We start from the raw sequence: 19,856 nt of genomic DNA on the forward strand, positions 1-19,856 counted from the left end.
GGTCCTGCAGTGCGCCATCGAGTGGGTGCAAACAGGCGGCTGCGCCATCAGAAGCTCGACCGCTTCGAGAAGTCGTCCAAGCTTTCTCCTCCGTGTTCTAGATTGGATTGGCTGCCATCGAGCGATCATTGATGCTACTGATGGGAGCGAGAACCACATTATTTTGGAGCTTGAGAGAACGCATTTCTCTTTCACCGGGAATATCCGCACCTTCCATCTTGTGTTCCCTCAAAGTTCGGGGAGTAGGCAAGGTTATGTGGTTTGACAGGAAGGAACCACCCGGAAAGGACAAAAATTGGGCGGGAGCGTTAGGCACGAGGTGGGAAACAGTGCTCGAGCCAAATTCTAGAAATTCGTTCCTGCCAGTTCAGTGCCAGCGTTGTTTGTTAAACAAGATGAATCGGAACTCGATCTTCGGTGTAACTCCCCCTACAAACATCCACAAACAGGACCAGCCGATCGAGTTTGATGTCGCTGTCCAGCATGGGAAAAATGCCTTGGGCCGTGAATGGTCAACCCTCACCGACGGGTCGGATGGATACGGTTGACGTGCTGATTAACGAACCGGGGGCTGTGAAAATGCGCCTTATTCCAACCCAAGAACGCCTCGTGGCACTCTGGAGCCGGAGCTCGGGGTCGAATGTCATATCGGCGCGGGGGCTCGATTCTGCCCGCGGTTCTGCCCACTCAGGCCAGTAAGACAGAAAGCGCACCGCCATTCCCACGAGCCCACGAGCCATTCTTGCGCCCCAGGCGCCAATTGAAGTGGCTCGCACCGACCCAGACCCCTCTCGCGCCTCGCGTGCAGGGATGGCAAAGAGTCGCAATCTCATCAGCCAGCAGATGGACCTGAGTCCCGCTGTCAGAGTCGGCCCTTGACCAGTTAAGGACGCCGCCGGGAATACCCCACAGCTCCTTAACGGCTGCTCCCCCCGAGGCTAGCAAATATACCGCACCGAGGCGCTGGTTGTCCATGCTGTACGGGGCTTTGCGCAATTGAGGGCATTATCGATACAACTTCTGCCACATTGGGGGGCGGAATTACTGGTTTTCGGTTGTGGCTTGTGCGGAGAGGCAGGAAAACACCGTCATCTCATGCTCGGCGTCTACCAATCCTCTCGACCTGGAGAGAAAGGCAAACAGAGAGACGAGAAGACAGATGGAGAGAGATACGAAGAAAGCTGTCTCGGTTTGCGACCGGAAAGCCGCCCTCGCGATAGCAGCTGACGGCTCCCAAGTGGTATTGTTGCAGTTTCGGTATCACAGGTTGCTTCGCCAGCCAACTCCCTACCTTAGCTTCCTGCACCCACCACCAGTCACGCGAATACAGTCTATGATTCCCAAGTCTACAGTGACCGCTCAGGACAGACAGGAAAGGAGCTGTGCCCGCGGAGAGGAACGTCAAGGATGGAGTCGACCGTCATGTCAATCCAATTCCAATGAATGCTTTGACTGCTGGCCCAGAGCTTTAAGGCTGTTGACTGCTACCCCCAGGCTGCGGTCCCCCTCCGTGCCATTCTGTCCATGAACCTTGTAAGCGCTCGGCGCACTACCTTAGGCCCAGCCCAGCCCAGCCAGCCCTGGCTCGGAATAGGAAGCCGTCTCTGCGCCTCGCCCCCAATTTTCCATCGCAGCCCACCACCACCCGCATGCATCAGGCTGCCGACCTCTCTGCGGCGGCCAGAGACCACCCTGCTCTTTCATCTCTTCACCCCAGATCAGGTCTGAATATCGTCTGGCTGATCAAACTCCTGGCTCGTCTTCCTGCTGCAACTTTGTTTCGGAGCGAGAACTTGACAGCAAGAGGTGGTTGTTGCTAGCAGTCCGTTGACGGCGCTGCTTCTTGATTTCCATTTCCATTACCCCTCGCGCAGCCGCACCGGCCATGGTGGTCGCCTAGTTGCGCATCCAGAGAGGTGTTCGGAAGCGGCGCGCGCAACCCTGCGTCTTCCATTTCCCTGGGACGATCCCCACCTGGTGCAAATATATACACAGGCAGAGCCACTTGAGCCCTTCCTCTGGCAACCATGTCTTCCACTTACACGCTATACCCGTCGTCAGTCGCCGACAACACCGCGACCCAGCGAGAACGGACTGGCGAGCCCCACAACCTCCCACCCCAGGACGGCCAGCAATATTATATCCAACCTTCCACCCCCCTCATTACTGGTCACCTGTCGACCTTCTCGCCCCAGATCAGGAGCAATTCGGGCTCGCCCGCCCTCAACAGCTCCCAGCAGACGCCTGCCGACTCCACCCCGCTCAGTATCCACTACCAGTCAAGCGAATATAGCGAGGCCGGCGACCCCTTCTTCGGTGTCAACTTCAACGAGGAAGGCTCTCCGTCCTTTCTGGACGACGAGTTCCCCCTGGGAAACGATGAGCTACTGGTCGGCCACCAAGGTGCTGCCTACCTCCCACTGAGCCCCGACAAGACCCCCTCGTTACACACAAGCTCTCCCGAGCAAAAGGGAGACCGGGCCATCTTCGCCGAGCTGAGTCGGGAATTTGTCCCGACCCAGGAGCTGTCCATTCTCACCAACCAGTCCTCCATCTCGGCGGAGAGCCCGCAACCTGGATACCAGCTAACCCCGCAGACTAGCGGCAGTGGAAAGTCGAGCGACGACGGTCTCGCGCCGGCTGCGGCCATCATGCCTGCCCACAGCCCCCGAGTTACGGTTTCTATGTACGGAAAAGACCACCTGTTGGTCCCTTACGCGTTGGATACCGACCAGCACGCCTCTACATTCCCAGATCTCAGTGCGGATGAAACTGTCTCTCACGAACCGCAGCCTACGTCTTCCCCATTCGCCCCTGCTCGTGACAACACGGGAACCTGGATGGCGGACCGTGCTACTGGGCAGCGTGGCCTGGGCCCGGATAGTCGCCCTGCAACCGAGGTGCCGAGTCTGAACGAACTGACTGCCCAGCGGGAGCTGAATGACCGGAATCATGAAGTCGACGAATGGTTGGCTAGGTCCCGGCCCCTGCCTACAGGTGCGCGCTCCCACACGGGTATCCCCGTTCATGAGCAACCATCTCTCCAGCCAATTGATGGCGACGACAACGTACCTCTGCGGGAGATTGAGCTTGGAGACGAGACAGAAAACAACCCAGTCCCAGGCCAGACCTATTATGTCGAGTCTGGAGGTATGTTGACGGAGCAAGATGTGGAAATTATGCGGCAGAACCGCAACTGGGCAGATGCACCCCTGACTTTCTCCATCTTCAAGTCGGGGTCTTCTCGCTACCAACCGGAGACGTCACAGGCCGCGATCGAGAAGTTCGAGAAGATGTGCCGCGATAATGCTTCGTTCGTCTCGAGAGCAGCAACTTGGGGAACACGCCGTCGTAGTCTGCCGAGTGTTGCGGACATTGATGGCGTCACTAGTGGTAACTTCTTAAAGAAGTTATCGCTTAGCCGAGGAGACACGCGGCGGCCTAGCATTTTCAAGGAGCTTCGAGGCCTTGTCAGGAAACCGAGCGGCTCCCGGAATAAGCGAAGCCGCGGCGACAACGATGATGCCGCCTCGCGCGACACAGACTCTTCCCCAGAGCGCGAGCAGTCCAGGCTCGCACCTCCGAGTCCGTCACCCGGCAGGGGCAAGAAACAAGGAGTACCGAGCATCAACACGGCATTCATAGCCATGGGAAGCAACATAGCATCGATTGGCACTACCCACGCCCGGAGTGGCTCCATCAGCGCAACTCCCATAACGTCGCCTAAAAGCCCGAGCGGTTTCTCCCTCGGTGTGAGGAAGCCTCTAAACCGCATCCGCAGCAAGTCGGATCTTACCAAGAACCAAACCTCAAGTATTGCCGATATGTGGAAGAAAAGTGGCGGCCCTCCAGTGGCAAATCTGGCGAAAGCCCCTGCCAACATGGCGGAACCCGACGACGAGGATGATGACGACGACGACCTGGACGACATGGACATCAAGCAGGAGGCTGACAAGACAATGCACGACATCACGCCAAACTTTGCTGGATTCCAGCAACACGTCTTGAAATTGAATCCTCTCCTAGCCACCACGAACAACTATCTAGTCGACCGTATCGCGCACCAGCAAATCGTGCGGTATAAGAGCCTCCTCAATTCAAGGGTAAAACACCTGCAGTGTACGGCGGCCAAGAACTGTCCGTGTGGGGCTATGTGTATTGCACTGGGCGGCAGCGCAAATGTTCTCGACTCCAAGGGGGATGCGCGTGGGCTGGATCCGATGTCAGCACGGTACGATGGCTCAGATGGGGACATTACACCGCTGGAAGGCGCTATCAATCCGGACAGCTTCCCTATCGACATTCCCATGCCACCCACGAGCACCCTGCCGGCTGAATTCGAATGTCAGCTGTGCTTCCAGGCCAAGAAATTCCAGAAACCGTCCGACTGGACCAAGCACGTACACGAAGACGTCCAACCATTCACATGTACCTGGGACCGTTGCCGAGATCCCAAGATTTTCAAAAGAAAAGCCGACTGGGTTCGCCACGAGAACGAAGGCCACCGGCACCTTGAATGGTGGACGTGCGATTACGAGGACTGCCGCCACGTGTGTTATCGTCGCGACAACTTCCTCCAGCACCTCGTGCGCGAACACAAGTTTCCCGAGCCCAAGGTGAAGACAAAAGCCGCCATTAAGCGTGCTGGCGGCATGGATCCGACCTGGCAGAAGGTGGAGCAGTGCCACGAAGAGACACGGGCTTCACCTCATGACGAGCCCTGCCGGTTCTGCGCCAAGACGTTCCCGACCTGGAAGAAGTTGACAGTTCACTTGGCAAAGCATATGGAGCAGATTAGCCTGCCCATCCTTAAACTAGTTGCCCGTAAAGACCTCGAGGCCGACACCATCATCAGCCCTGTTCAAGACCCTCCGCCCCGGCCGTTCCCTACCATCTTTGCCACTAAGCAGGAGCCGCGGTCCTACGACCCATCGTCGGCGAACATGTCCCACACGCCGCTAAGCCACCAGCCCGGAGGCTTACTAGCCTATCCAAACGCAGCCCCAGCACAACAAACGTACGGGTACCAGCCCATCGTTCCTCCTGGCTTCCAGTCACCTATTTACGGCAGTGGTTACGACGTCTCGGTCGGTATGGGCGGCCCGACACCGCTGAGTATGGCAAACATTGCCCATCACCCTGTCACCCACGGATATGCGAATCTCGACACTCAGGCGTACGCCAACCTTCCTGTGACGACGACGTACATTGGAGCGCCCAACCAGTACAGCTCGGTCGCACCAGATCTCGAGCCATTCCCTGCCATGGTGAATATGAACGCGCTGGGGCTATCCGATCCCAACACCGTCCAGATGCAGTACGGCGGCCACATGATGGACCCGCGCAGCGCCGGCCCGGACCAATACACGCCGCACGGGTCTGTGTCTCCCTTCTCTCACTCGCCACATCAAGGGCAGTCGGGGTTCTACCAGCAATAATCACTCGTCGTGTTTAAATTATCCGTATGGGTGTGTGTGTGGTTCTGCCCAGCTATAAGTGGCTTGCTTAAGCCAGGGTCATTACTACGCATTATTTCGGGGGCCTATGTACCCAAGCACGGTTTGGTTCTACAAGAGAAGTCATATACCCAAAATTCTTCGTTCATTTGTCTTCTTTTTTTGTCTTCTTCTTTCTTGACTTCTTTTTGCATGTTTCAGGTCCTTTTCGTCTGCTGGATGGAAGGTTGTCATCCTTGTATTCAACACCGTGGCCGGGAGTGTGGGAGAATCCCGGGGTAATCTGCAGGTCTATTCCTTTTTTCTTCTTTCTCTCTACGATGTTGGATACTGTGGACCATTTCTTCCTCTTCTTCGCTTGGTTCTTTCCAATCTTCTATCATTGCCTGGGTTTTTCTTCAGGGGGGAACACATGTTGCTGATTCCCACATGACGACCACGAGTATCAACTCCTTGGGGGGTAGGGCGGCGGGCAAGTTTTCGGGGCTATCGGGGTAGAGTCCAAAGGGGGGTTATGATGCTTACTTTGCCTGACGCTGCATGGTTGGTTCACACATGTCAAGCATGGGTATGAACGATACGGGCTGCTGGTTTTCTCACAGCGTCTTTCCGGGACGGTGACGCGTGTTGCAAAAATAAATGATAAAAACTTTATGATTGAGAACCTGCGCTGTGCTCGCCGCAAAATCTGCTATCTCGGGAACGTATGCCCGAAAGAGTAGGATGAGCAGACACAGAAAAGAAAGGGGTAGTACGGAGTACATGGGTAAGTTTATGTGGTGTGGCTGTACAATAAATGTGGCTCGGTGGGAGAGCTGTGCATATATGGATATAGATAGAGGGCTCAACGGAGCGGGACCGGGCCGGACGGCTGGCCGGCTGCTCCTTGAATGGCCAAGTCGACATCACATCGCAGACGGGCCGTCCGAAAAACAAAGGATCATCATATTCAATGGGCTGGCTGTTTTGCAGCCCCTCGTACGGAGAAGCCGTGTTTGCTAAAAGTGGCAACGCATAGTTGTGTGATATACTAGCGCACCCGGCCGAGACGCGGTCGCACAGGAAGCAGCTCGTTATATCATCAAGTCGATCTGACCTGTCCTAGGTCTGAACTGTAAGCAACCTGGATTTCGATGGGGAGATGGGAGGGGGCATGTTGGCGGCAATTAGACGGCCCTTGTATGATCACTCAACAGGCTATATGTTGTTAAGATTTAGGTACCTTCGGAGATTTATATTCGTGGCAAGGCCATGGAAAAGCCAAGCAGAGGCAAAGTAGGTTCACAATATTTATCCGCGCTTTTGTGTATCTGGACATGGACTTGGTAGAGAGCCCTTTTGGGAGTCAGGTCTCGCCCGCAGAAATAATGCAAGGTACCAAGGAATGCATAGCGGATGATTATCCAGGCACGGCCCCTTCTAACTGTGGCTATGAGATGAATGAGATCGTATCCCATGGGGGGTTGCACATCAATAGCCTGCCGGGAAGGTAAGGTGACTCGGTGATTGAGTTAAGCGACCAAAGGGTAAAACCACCAACGGCTATGTTACTTCTGTTGCTGGGAAGTGACAGCATAACTCCAGGTGCTCAAACTAGTAAGTAGGAATATTGCTTTGACAAGGTGAAAAGGCGACTCGAGAGAGGAGCCAAGAAGGGAAGGACAATGACGACGACGACGACGACGACGACGACGACTACGACTGTGAGGCACAGGAACAGACTTTCCCCACTGAGCTCGTTGCGGAGGATTCTCATCTCCACACACAAAAAGAAGAAAATATCGTCATGTTTCAATAGCTGCAGAACCTCAGGGAGCTTACCGGTGCACAGAAAACCAACAATTCTTTTTCGCACTCGCTTCTAGACCTAATACTAGAACTGTCCGTAGTAGTAGAACAAGTTAATTCAAGCTGACGCGTTCTGCCCAAGGTTATGTATGTGCATACAAGCTTGGGGTAGGTAGCCAGGGTAGGTATGGTAGCTGTTGAGGATACAGAGAGTAGGAGTAGGTAAGGCAGATATTGCTGGCACCTGCGTGAATGCCTCGTATCCATGGATTACTTTCCTTGCTTGCTTGCTTGCTGCTACGGATACTACCAACCAGAGTTGCCGACCCCTGGTCGATGATGCGTCAAACCTGATGCACTTGGCGCCTCGCGACCTGGGGGGCGGGCGCAAGCCCAATCCAGGCACGCGGATGCCGGCGATCCATCATGGAGAGTCGACCAAAGTTTGCTGTCGGGATCTAGGAGGAGGATGGGGGTATTATTGCAGCACTGCACCCGACTAGATCGCGCCTTAGAACTGGCCGTGCCTTGAGGAAGGAAGGCGGCAACTCCTTCCACCTTAACTTTGGGAGTTGAGCAGCAGCAGGCACAACCCACTTTATTACAGGTAAGCTTCAAGTTCAACTGCCAGGCAGAGGCACATTTAAGGTTTCCCAGCGGTGCTCAGGGGGTCGGGGGATTACCCTCTACTGTAGGTTTTTGAGCGGCATTGACTGTCGTGGGGCGGCGAATTTGCCTGCCCGCCTTTTATTTTGTTCAGACGACGGCTGCCCAGCACCCAAGTATTCAAATGTCCTGCTGTGGCGCCTTTTCCCCCCTTCCTTTTCGCGCGCGCACGCGTGCACACGGACATAGACACAGACTCGGTGGCTTTCTTCTGCGACTGTTTTTGTTGACGCCGACAATGACACCGACAGAAACGCTCGTCGTCTCCAGTTTCACAGTCGTCGAGAGAAGAGCCCCCCGTGGCGCCGCCGCAACCTGTCGGGACGCTCTCAGCCAATCGGCAGCCCAAAGGCCAGCGCCAGAACCGCCCAAAAGAGGAGCGCGGGTGGGTTGAGGGCAGACAGGTCAGCTACCCCCCGTTTCAGATGCCCGTGCTGGCCAGGCCATTCCTTGCGCGCCCAACTTTTTGACGAGCACCTCGATGGGGAAGCCGACAAGGGGGCGGAGCCGAGGGAGGGTGGGGTGGAGGGGCGTGGGAGGGACGGCTGGCCAGACCAAGGACGGACGTCAGACGACGGGCCAGCAGCCTCCTCCCGTCAACGGCCTCCTTCTGCGTCGAACACGAGCCACTGCTTCTGCGTGCTGCTGGGTGGGACTGGCCTGGAGATCGCTCTCGGCCAAGCAACCCTGCTTGGCGGGTCGCGGGCTGCTGGGCGCCATCTTGCTATTCGCCAGATGGTGGCTGCCGATACGAACATGCGTGGCTAGGTTTGCACTGCTTTTCCATCTGTCCTGTCCTGTCCCTTTGTTCGTCAAGGACCGACCACGCTACTCGGATCCACGCAGTCAACTAATTTTTTCTTTCTTTTTTCGGGCCCGTCTTTTTTGCCCCAGCATGGCCCAGCTCCTCGGGGCCACACCCCTCCATCTAACTCCGCCACGCGCTGGCATCGTCAACTCGGCTTGGTTTCACATACCCGCTGGGTCCCTTCTCTACTCCTTCCTTTCCCTTTCTTGATCCCAGTGCCTCCCTTATCTAGGCCCCTGGTCCTTTCTACCACATTCTTCGTCCTCTTCTTGATTCTCCCTTGCTTCAACTTCTGGCTTTTTGTCGTCTAAACTCGGAAGAGTTCAGCTGGTGTTTTTGCCGAGCGGCAGCTTTTTGCCCACTCCGCCCCCTTCGCTTCTTCCAGGTTGACCCTCGGCCGCTTTGATACAAAGACGTTGATTGTCTCTTCTTCTCTTCGCCTCGCCCGCTGTTTTCTCAGCTCTACCCGAAAACGGCATCCAACTATTTTATCTTCATGTCTAGTGAACATAGAGCTTGAGCCGGGAGTTGCCGAGTCTTTGACAACACATCGAGGAACAAAGGGTCAACCCCAAGGAAACTTCCTATGGAAGCATTGGTATAGAAGCTGGCTAGGACAGATCGTCTGGCGAACGGCCAATTACAGGACGAGTCAACAAACAGTTGGATCGACCGACCTGTCCAATCCAGCATATACCGATCTCAACTTCACGGCCTTGGTGCCGAAACCCCGAAGGAAATCGGGTGGAATGGCGACATTATGCCTCAAAGGGCGGCTCCTCAAGGTCCTGTTAGCCGGGGCACTTTTGGCGAACGGTGTTTTGGGTGCCGATATCCTCCAGACGGTGGGCTTCAGCAGCTGCGGCAGCGACACGAACATCACGGTGCAAAAGGCCGACATCAGCTACAACAATGACAACAAAACAATCGTCTTCAACGTGGCAGGGACAAGTACGAGGGTGCAAAATGTAACGGCTATCCTCAACGTCACAGCATATGGGCAAAACATCTACTCCAATGCATTCGACCCCTGCGAGAAGTCTACATTCGTGGAACAGCTTTGTCCTGGTAAGCAACATAACCGGCAACAAGGTCTTGGCCACCCACGATAAGATTTAGCTGACCATTTTCTTCAGTCCCCGCTGGCAGCTTTGCGGCGCAGGGTGTCCAAGCCATCCCGCCGGAGTATGCAAACATGGTTCCCTCGATCGCTTTTCAGGTTCCAGATATCGCGGCATTCGCAACCCTCCAGCTACAATCTAAGGATACTGGCGAGAAGGTCGCATGCATCCAGTCGCAGGTATCCAACGGCAAGACGGCAAACCTGCCCGCCGTCTCGTACGTAGCTGCCGGTATTGCGGGAGCTGCCCTCATCATGACGGGTATTTCGGCCGCTGGCGCAGCCTTCGCGGGAGGCGGCGGTGCGGCATCCGGAAGCACAGCAGCTGGCGGCTCGGGGGCTCCAAGTCCAACGTTTACCGAGGTCTTTGGATGGTTTCAGGGCATGGCCATGAATGGCATGATGTCGGTAAACTATCCAAACGTCTACCGGAGCTTCTCCAAGAACTTTGCCTTCTCGACAGGCCTGATTCCCTGGACTCGAATGCAAGAGTCTATCGACAGCTTCCGTGCTTCGACTGGAGGCAACCTCACGAACAACAGCGTGCAGTCTCTAAGGAATGCGACCTTGGTCTTCCCCGATGGATCGTCGTCACCATTCCAGGCGAGGAGCGTCAAGGGGGCGTTCGAAGAGTTCGCTCGGCTGGCTTCAAGACAAATCACGTCGAGTGTCAATCAAACCTCGGGCGCCGGCCAGGGGGAAACTGGGACCGGGGAAAGCGTTCGAGTTGCGGTCAGCGGCATCGAGGGCTATGTGCAGGAGCTCAGCATTCCCTCGGCCAACACCTTCATGACAGTGCTCTTGATCGTTGCGATCGTCATTGCGGCCATCGCAGTTGGCATCTTGCTCGTCAAAGTCGTCCTGGAATTCTGGGCCTTGTTTGGCAGCTTCCCCAAGGGGCTGGCGGGCTTCCGTAAGCACTACTGGGGCTCGATCGCCCGCGCCATCACCAATTTGATCCTGCTTCTCTACGGCGTGTGGGTTCTCTACTGCGTCTTCCAGTTTACCAAGGGCGACTCTTGGGCGGCCAAGACGCTCGCTGGCGTCACCCTCGCCTTATTCACCGGTATCCTTGCCTTCTTCTCTTTCAAGATCTGGCACACGGCGCACAAGCTCAAGAAGATGGAGGGCGATATTGGTGCTCTATACGAGGACAAGAGCATCTGGGTCAAGTACAGCCTGTTCTACGAGTCGTACCGCCGAGACTACTGGTGGATCTTCGTACCGACCATCATCTACATGTTTGCCAAGGGCTGTGTCCTCGCGGCCGCCGATGGACACGGGATGGTTCAGACAATCGCCCAGCTCGTCATTGAGGCTGTCATGATGGTCCTCCTCCTCTGGAGTCGCCCTTACGAACGGCGCTCGAGCAACGTTATCAACATCGTCATCCAGGTCGTGCGCGTGCTGTCGGTGGCTTGCATACTGGTGTTTGTCGAGCAGTTTGGCATCGCGCAGACGACGCAGACAATCACCGGCGTGGTTCTTATTGCGGTGCAGTCGGCTCTGACTGGAATCCTGGCCATCTTGATTGCCTGGAATGCCATCATTGCTTGCTGCAAGGAGAACCCGCATCGCAAGCGCCGCAAGGAAATGGGTATGTTTACATTCCCGACGTCTTTTCCGCTATTTGATACTAACCCGAGTACTTTTGCAGAGAAAATGCAACGCGACACTCTCACGCCTCTGGATGCGCGGAACTCTTTGTTGCTGGACCGCTCAAAGTCGGCAAATTCGGAAGCATCCGAGCCGCTCAAGCCGGGCTTCGGTGTCGACAACCAGGAAGTGGCCGCTCGCTCCATCTCGCCTGACCGGTATCTCAACGCCGAACCGCCATCCAAATCTTTGTTCGCGCCCCGTTCCGGGGCCTACCGGCCAATAACACCGGCAACACCAATGGCGGTGTCGCCTCTCAACTCGACAGAAAACCTCCTCAACACAGCACCCGCAGGATCAGCCGACACGCGGCAGCCCACGTTGCCAAATATGAGCGGCGGCACCAGTTACGCGGGTGCCGCTGGTTACAACAACTACAGCGGGCCAAGCCGCCCGTACAGACCCCCGGCGCAAACCGGCTATGGTGGGGCGCGCCAGTACGGCGGGGGCGGGGGCGGGGGTGGATACGGCTACGGTGGTGGGCCTTACGGAGGGCAGCCTCCCCGTGGCTATTAAGCGGCGCGAGCGGCGCATCGATTAAGCATAATTTCTCTTTATCACTTACCCCTCATCCGGTATAGAAACAAGCAAACGAGGGCATTTGCATGGAGGCTCGGCCGACAGTATATATTTGGCGATTTATTTTCTTTTTGTACATGGCCTATTTTCATGGGGTCGGCACAACGGTCTGGAGAAGGCGGGGGAGTTGTTTATGTTTAAAATGATACCACACTATGCATAGTTAGCTTTGACAAATAATCAAATCTCATATAAGAGAGACCAAGAGACACTGGGAATGCAACTTGAACTGATTAAGTTAGAGCTAAGATGAGTTGTAGGTAAGTTTGTGACAGTGGTTACGGATATTCCACTGTATTGTCTGCTGGGTGCGGCCCATTCTTACCAGGCCTGGGGGTCAAAGGGCAACGCCAACGAATGACCTCACTTCTGTTATCACCCGTCTTGCAACCCCTCACCGCAACCCAACCGCTTGACGAACAACAATGTCTTGCGCCGAACTTAGCTGTTAATCATTGTGAGATATATTCGCTAATTAGGAGTTTTGCCTTTCTTAAACGTCAGTTTTTACAGAAGCACGCGACCATCGGCACAGCAGGTACAGCAGGCACGGCAGGCTCCTCCCTTAGGGCAGGGCAGGGCAGTGCAGGGCAGGGCAGGGCGGACGCATCTCCACGGCATACCTATTACTTGTAAACAGGCATGAGCCATCTCCAAAAGAAGTGGGCAAAGGCACGAATCTCCAGTGCCATGGCCGGCGAGGCCAACATGGTACTGGACGAGGCCGACGAGGACCGCGCCTTTCACTTTCACCACGCCCTCACACAGACCCAGACCCCTCAGGACGACGACTCGGCCTCGTCGTCGTCCATGTCCTCAACCGGCACCGTCATACCCTCGCCCAGCCGCGCCCTTTTTGCCCGTCCACAGGGGTATGTTTTTTTGGTTCATTTTTATTTTTATTTTTTCACTTTTCACTTTTTTTTTGATGTTTCGCCGCCTCCGTCATCCTCTCGACAGCAATGCTAACCCATCTCGGCGGGCGCAGGTTCGCGGGCGGGCGCTCTCTCGACCCCATCCCCTGGACGACGTACTTTGAGCGAGAGCTATTCCTCCCCAGCGTCGCCACGACAGCCACGCGCATCAGCGAGGATAGCACCACGGCCATCACTACTACCGCCACCATAACGCACCACGTCTACCTCACGTCCCCTGCCGCCGGCGGCAAGGGCCCGCTGTTTGTCATGCACCACGGCGCCGGGTCCTCGGGCCTCTCCTTCGCCGTGCTGAGCGCCGAGATCCGCAAGCGCTTGCCCAGTGCCGGCATCCTGTCGCCCGATGCGCGGGGCCACGGGTCGACGACGACTACTACCGCCATAACAACCACCACTCTCACGGATTCGTCTTCCACTTTGCCCCCTCCCCTTCCACCGTCACCACCACTACTGCTCCCGCCTCTACTCACCCTCCCGCCACGGCACCCGACGACGAAGTCCCAGACCTCGGGCTCGACACGCTGGCCACGGACCTGCAGCGCGTCGTGGAGCTCACGCAGGCGGCCATGAAATGGGGCGAGCTGCCGCCCGTGATCCTGGTGGGCCACTCGCTGGGCGGGGCCGTGGTGACGGAGCTGGCGCGGCGCAACGGCAGCGGCGGCGTCGGCACCAACCTGCTGGGCTACGCCGTGCTTGACGTCGTCGAGGGCTCCGCCATGGACGCCCTACAGAGCATGCAGACGTACCTGTCGACGCGGCCGCAGGGGTTCGCCTCGCTGCGCGACGGCATTGACTGGCACGTCCGCTCCCGCACCGTCCGCAACTCCGTCTCGGCCCGTACTAGCGTGCCGGCTTTGCTCGTCGACAAGACGCCTGCTGCTGCTGCTGCTGCAGAGGAGGAGGCGGCTGGCCAGAGCGTGAGGAGTCGCGATGCGGGTAGTGGTAGCGGCGACGGGGACGGAGATGGAGACGGGGACGGCGAGGCCATGATGGTCGCGCTGGCGGCGGCGGCGGCCAAGCACAGGAAGAAGCCCTGGCGCTGGCGCACAAATCTCGCCGCCACGCAGCCCTTCTGGGAGGACTGGTTCTTCGGCCTCAGCAAGAAGTTCCTCGAGGGCCGCGGCGGCAAGCTGCTGCTGCTGGCCGGGACCGACCGGCTGGACACGGAACTGACGATTGGGCAGATGCAGGGTGCGTTTCTTTCCCTCTTTCCTTTATCCATCTTCTATTCTATATCGTATCTCCTGCCTCAGCGGCCGAAACAACAAAGCTAACACCCAACCACCCGCCGCAGGCAAGTACGCGCTGCAGGTCTTCCCCGAGGCCGGCCACTTCATCCACGAGGACCTGCCCGAGAAGACGGCCATGGCGCTCGTCGACTTTTACCGCCGCAACGACCGCAGCACGCTGGTGCTGCCCCCCAAGGTGTCGGACCTTTTGGCTCAGGGGAAGCGCGTGTAAGCCAGTCAGTCAGTACTTCGATGTACGTGTGCCTTGGGAAAGGCTCTTTTCTTCCCTGTGCATATTAGGAACAATACCTACCTTAACCGACTCGGCCTGCCTGCCTGTCTGCCTGTCTGCCTGTCTGCCTGTCATGCAAGTTTTGGCGGGTCCGAAAAGGACAGCACGGCAGCGGCTACAATGGAGAGAGAAGATAAAAATAAATGATAAAAGCGATTACATGCTTAGCTGTCTGTTCTTGTACATAAGATCATACGTATTCCGTGGCCGTACTTATCCTTGTCGTTTTTTTTTTTTTTTTTTTTTTGCATAGAGAGAGTCGGTTCGAGTAGGAGGGTCTTAGACCATGGCCGAGCAAATAAATGGACGAGCGAGTCCACGCTATCAATGAAAGAAGTGAGGTAAGCCTGCAAAATGACTTTCTCGTTTCTCAAGTTGACGGTAGGCCAGAGCATACTACCTACCTACCTACCTACCCATAGAAATGGATTCGCCAGTGGGCCATGATTACTCATGATTGCAGATTCTGCAGAAACTAGAAACTAGAAGCTAGAAAATAGGGGTTTGGAGGGAGGGGATACATTGAACCATGATTCAAATGTCATTCAAGGCAGTCAAGGAAACCTAGAAAGATTTAAAACAATGCAGACTCCCATTTACCCATCTACGTGGAGGGGGGGGCAGTATTCAGTCCGGAATTATGCAATGATGCAACAGCAAAATAAAAGGAAATGTTGTGGAAGAAGAACCCGTTTACGAAAAAAGGCCCTACCAGCCTAATTCTTTTTTTGTTCCTATATGTATATACATCCGCCTGCCCTGGGCATGGCGTTTAAAAGGCATCAACTGTGTCTTTATATCTGCGGTTATGGGTCTGGCATCTAGCTAAACATTTGGAATCCGTCGATCGAACCAAACCACCGACGACCTGGTCTTGATTGGAGCTCAAACAGGCCCCTTTATGTGCCCGGGGCGAAAACTTTGATCTTCCAAGGCAGCGGTAAGGTTTGTGGGCCGGCCGGTATGACTCTGTTGAAGCATTGCCGTTCAATTGCTTGACTTTTTGCTATACCGCGGCAAATGCCTGTGTCAACCTTTGATGTGTACGTGGTGATGGGTATGAGCCATTTCACTTTTGTAATAAATCTAACTGTAGAAGTCCCTGCTTAGGGTAGTAAGTCTTATTGAAGCAGACAAAATATAATATATACGTCTCCTTGTCCCACTAGTCAATCAGTCAGTCAGTCAGTCCCCAGTCCGCCTACCTTACCCGCCTACGCTTTTTCTATGCCCGAGATATCTTAAATACAAAACAAAAAGCAAACAGAAATGGATGGGTATTCTTGATATATCCATCTACACGGCCACGCTCGAGGCCGCAGCCGGCTGAGGCGCTACTACCGCCGTCGCCCCGACCGCAGCTTCTACCGCTTCACGAGCCGGACTGGCAGAGCGGCTGTGGGGGGATTTTGCCTGTGCGAATGGCGCCGTCTTCTTCTTCTTGTCGTGCGAGGCGCCGGCCGCTGCCCCCCTCTTCCGCTTCGCCCCTGAGGGCTTGGCAGCAGCCAGCTGCGGTGGCGGGGCTACCAGTGGGGGTAGGTTCAGGACGGCGTCGACGGCGGCGGCGCGGTCGACGAGGTCCGTGTAGCCCAGCAGCTCGATAATGTGGCGGTACGACTTGCAGCCGTGCAGCTTCGGGTGGATTCCCGCCTTTCCGGGCACCATCTGCGCGAGCAGGTACTTTGTGTTTTGCAGCTTGTTCTCGACCTCGATGGCGTACGTCAGGTACTTGCCGACCACCTCCTCCCAGGGGGCCAAGCCGCCCGCCGCGTCGCTGCGGAAGCAGCTGGGGTTACTCTCGGCGGCGGTGGCGATCATGGCGCCGTCGGCGCCGAACTCGTAGGCGAGCTCGGTCGCGTGGCTGCACGTCTCGACGTCGCCGTTCATGAGGAAGGCGACGCCGGCCTCGCGGCACACGTCGGCGACTATGCGCACCTGGCCGCGGATGGCGCGCGCCGTCTTGCGCATGTCCGGGGTGCGGCAGTGCAGCGTCAGGCCCGTGATGCCCGTGGCGACGAGGCGGCGCACGAGCACCTCGGTCTCGGCGGGCGTCTCGAGGATGCGGATCTTGACGCTGATGCCGATCTGGGCGGCCGGGGCCACGTCGCGCACCAGGGCGTCGAGGATGGCCACCAGCTTGTCGGGCGTCTTCAGTAGCGCCGCGCCCATGCCGCCCGACGTGCTGAAGGGCTTGGGGCAGCCGGCGTTGACGTCGATGCCGACGCAGTCGGGCGCTACCAGCCGCGCCGCCTCTACGGCGCGCGCCGGGTCGCTCGTGCCGAGCTGGAAGATGAGCCGCGACGCCTCGCGGACGGGGTCGATGCGGAAGATGATGCTCTCGACCTTCGAGTCGACCTTCTTGTTGTTGGTCGGGATGCGCGTCCACTCGATCATGCCGGTGCGGGGGTTGACGCGGCGCGTTGTGCCGATCATGGAGTAGTCAACCGTCTCGGGACCTGGCGCCGCCAAAACCGTTAGCTGCTGTTTTTTATCACCACGGCTCTCAAGTCTCAATAGCACACACATACCCCATACCAGATCGGCGCCGTAGTGTAGCGCTGTCAGACGCGAGGGCAGCTCACCCGACCGCACCATGGGGGCCAGCACCAGCTTGCCGCGGTAGTCGACGCCGCGGGGCGGGATAGGCACTCTGGGTGTGGGTGTAGGCGCCGGCGTATCCATGGTCGTCGTCGCCATCGCCGTCGCCGAAGCGGTGGCTAGTGCGGCGATAGGGGCGGCGGCGCCCGTGGCTATCTTGTCAGGAGTCACCGTCGTCGGGATGGTTCGTATTCGCGGCCGTGTGCATGACAATAGCCGGGGAAACCGTGTCATGACCTTGAGAACGACAGTGCAGGCAGACGAAAAAGAAAAAGTGACTCCAACACACGAATTGAAGAACAAAAAAAGAGCAACCACAATCGGCGGCGGGTAGGCGCGGCTTGACCAACAAATCGTAAATTCCATCTCATGCGGGCCTTTGTTTCCTTATCGGACTTATCTGAGTCGGGACGTTGGAGATGTATAACCCTAACCCAGGTGCACTCACTTGCTTCATCAACCGTTGTCTTGCATGGTCTTGTTTTTTTCATCATTTCACTTTATTGCAACTTGCTCATCATGTCAAGTTTGCCTACTTCATGGGGAGTGCTTAAAGTAGATGGACTTACTCGCTATCTGCGAACTCACAAGCACTTGAAATGTTGAAGCAATCCCCGTTTGAACTTTGAAGCTGCGAAGGAGGTTGTGTATATTGGGTGGTGTTAATTTGTATGTGTAGTGAGAGATGTGAGGGAGGTATTCGTGTCCTCCGTCCGATTTGTATTCATAGGAGCGTATCAGTCTGGAATCAACAAGCAAGCAAACGCAACTGCTTCACATGCATTTATGGTTCTCGCATCTTTGTCAGAGAATTTGTATTGTGTGTGCTATTTCTTGCCAAATCTTATCAGTATACCTTCAACGTTGCAAGATTCTATCTATAAGTTTATTCCATGCCAAAATCCGACAACTGCTTCTTATCGACGAGAGTTTCCTCTTTTCTTTTCTTCCAACTGAGACAAAACCCCTTAATTAGCCCCTGGTAGGCAGTTGCCACTTGACCTGATGGGTTGTGATAGACACGGTTGGGGGGGTTGTTAGAAATAGGGGGCCAGTCATCGATGAACGGGCGGTACTAGCTCCTCTGTTAGACCGAAACATAAAACACTAGACACTTTTGATCTATTGCAGCATCGAGCAGTGATCGCCGCGACCGCCCAGGGCAATTCTGGCCTGGCCGCCGATTTCAGGGTCCTACGTGGGTCGTTGAGGGGGCTGAGTGAGATTTGACAGGGCAACCACTAGCACCCTTTGGTTTTAACATCTCGTGGATGCGGAATTCCTATCTGTCTGTTCGCCACCTTCTTATCGTATTTGACCTGCCAAAATGCGCATGTGAGATCGTCTCTATCCTATGCCATTGCGAATGAAACCTCTCTAAATCAATTTCTTGCTGATAATACCTTGCGGCTCCTTGGTTTCTTTAATTTCAAGTTTGGCTTATACCTACCTTTGGTAGGCAATGAGCTTTTGGGGGCTCTGCTCCAATTTTTTAGGTGCCAAGATAGGAGTCCGCCAAAAGCGATTCTGCGCGATTGCAGAATGCGAGGCTGCTTTATAGGCAGCAAATGAGTACACCTGCCCAATGAAGCTGCAATAGCGTTGCTGATAATCGATTCCTCGTATTACACTATAATCCGCCGTGGATCTGCAAGAATGTTTTATGCACGTGTATGGTGTGTTTATTTTCAGCCCGCCCGGGTATCGAATAGCGAGGACGAGAAGGGATCATCGCTGACCGGTTTATGCACCTTCGTTGACTGAGGCAGGTCGGCAGCATGCGTAGAATCTTCGGGCTACCTTCTGATTGGATTTTGGCTTTATCGGCTACCAAGCGTCTAGTGCCGTGCGTGCCCCCCTACCGAGGGACAGGCAGGACAGGCAGTACCTACCTGGTTCGAAATGCAAGCAGTCCCCGGAAAGATCAGACCCGCTTCACAACGCTACTGTATCTAGATTGGACGATGACTGGGCACGGCCTCTGTTCAAGTTTCTTTGCTGCCAAATTTTCTTTTTTCGTTCCTTCCAGAATCTATCAACCCATTCATCCATCAGGATTCAAATAAAGACTAAGAAAGAGAAAAAAAGAAGGACTGCGCCGTGCCAGCACATCGATGCCCCCATCTGTCATGTGCCAATGTCGTCAGTGTACAGTATAGACAACTGAAAATGGTCGGGCGTTGAGGTGGGCAGTGGCTTGTTTCGCATTCTTCTCTTGAATATCGACCCCGGGCGGCGGGGTGGGGAAAACGGCACGGTGGGTGGCGTCGGCATGGAGGAAGCTGCAGCCTGACTCAACCCCGGCTGGCCCCCCGCTTCAGCCGATGACGTAGGTGGCTTGGCTCTGGCGGGATGAGAAACTTTAGCGAAAGCGCCATGAGGGGCTAGAGAAAGCTTTCAAAGTTGCAAAATGACAGCTCTGTCAAGAAGAGAGACTCTGAACAGAGGTAAGGCATTAGAAATATTTGAAGAAGAAAGAATCAAGAGGCCGGATTTCGATAGGCTATCCGCCATTGCGGACCTGTCGATCGGACGGCGGAGCGGCGAGAGGGTTTGATTAGTATCCGCAGTTCTAGGCAAACTGACCTTTCAAGTCTGCCGAGAATGGCAATGGAAGCGTAGGGGAAGAACAGCCGATGGTCCATCCATAGCATGACTATATGCATCAGGCTCATGTGCGTTCCACGTATCCTGCCCTACATTGAACACGGTATAGTGATGCTGTGTAA

At 55.7% G+C, this 19,856-nt stretch overlaps 4 protein-coding genes across 4 annotated transcripts; 3 read left to right on the forward strand and 1 right to left on the reverse strand.

Annotated features, from left to right (window-relative positions):
• Positions 1-1,772: 1,772 nt before the first annotated feature.
• On the forward strand, positions 1,773-5,438 carry B0T26DRAFT_760997 (uncharacterized protein; the record flags this gene model as incomplete). The annotated part of the gene is made up of 2 exons (XM_060446392.1): positions 1,773-2,704; positions 2,762-5,438. The coding sequence occupies exons 1-2, from the start codon at positions 2,028-2,030 to the stop codon at positions 5,436-5,438; spliced, it is 3,354 nt and encodes a 1,117-aa protein (XP_060303034.1). The 5' UTR covers positions 1,773-2,027.
• A 3,910-nt stretch (positions 5,439-9,348) lies between these two features.
• B0T26DRAFT_57158 (uncharacterized protein) lies at positions 9,349-12,403 on the forward strand. Its single transcript, XM_060435587.1, has 3 exons — positions 9,349-9,786; positions 9,855-11,435; positions 11,496-12,403. Exons 1-3 carry the CDS (start codon positions 9,468-9,470, stop codon positions 12,008-12,010), a joined length of 2,415 nt encoding a protein of 804 aa, XP_060303035.1. The 5' UTR covers positions 9,349-9,467; the 3' UTR covers positions 12,011-12,403.
• Positions 12,277-14,776, forward strand: B0T26DRAFT_687357 (Alpha/Beta hydrolase protein). The gene is made up of 4 exons (XM_060440935.1): positions 12,277-12,945; positions 13,062-13,330; positions 13,507-14,199; positions 14,303-14,776. The coding sequence occupies exons 1-4, from the start codon at positions 12,716-12,718 to the stop codon at positions 14,467-14,469; spliced, it is 1,359 nt and encodes a 452-aa protein (XP_060303036.1). The 5' UTR covers positions 12,277-12,715; the 3' UTR covers positions 14,470-14,776.
• A 1,049-nt stretch (positions 14,777-15,825) lies between these two features.
• On the reverse strand, positions 15,826-17,211 carry B0T26DRAFT_635245 (uncharacterized protein; the record flags this gene model as incomplete). The annotated part of the gene is made up of 2 exons (XM_060436704.1): positions 15,826-16,985; positions 17,058-17,211. The coding sequence occupies 2 exons, from the start codon at positions 17,209-17,211 to the stop codon at positions 15,826-15,828; spliced, it is 1,314 nt and encodes a 437-aa protein (XP_060303037.1).
• Between the last annotated feature and the right edge of the window lie 2,645 nt (positions 17,212-19,856).

This window comes from Lasiosphaeria miniovina (assembly GCF_030549165.1).
Source record: "Lasiosphaeria miniovina strain SMH2392-1A chromosome Unknown B0T26scaffold_1, whole genome shotgun sequence".
NCBI lineage: Eukaryota > Fungi > Ascomycota > Sordariomycetes > Sordariales > Lasiosphaeriaceae > Lasiosphaeria > Lasiosphaeria miniovina.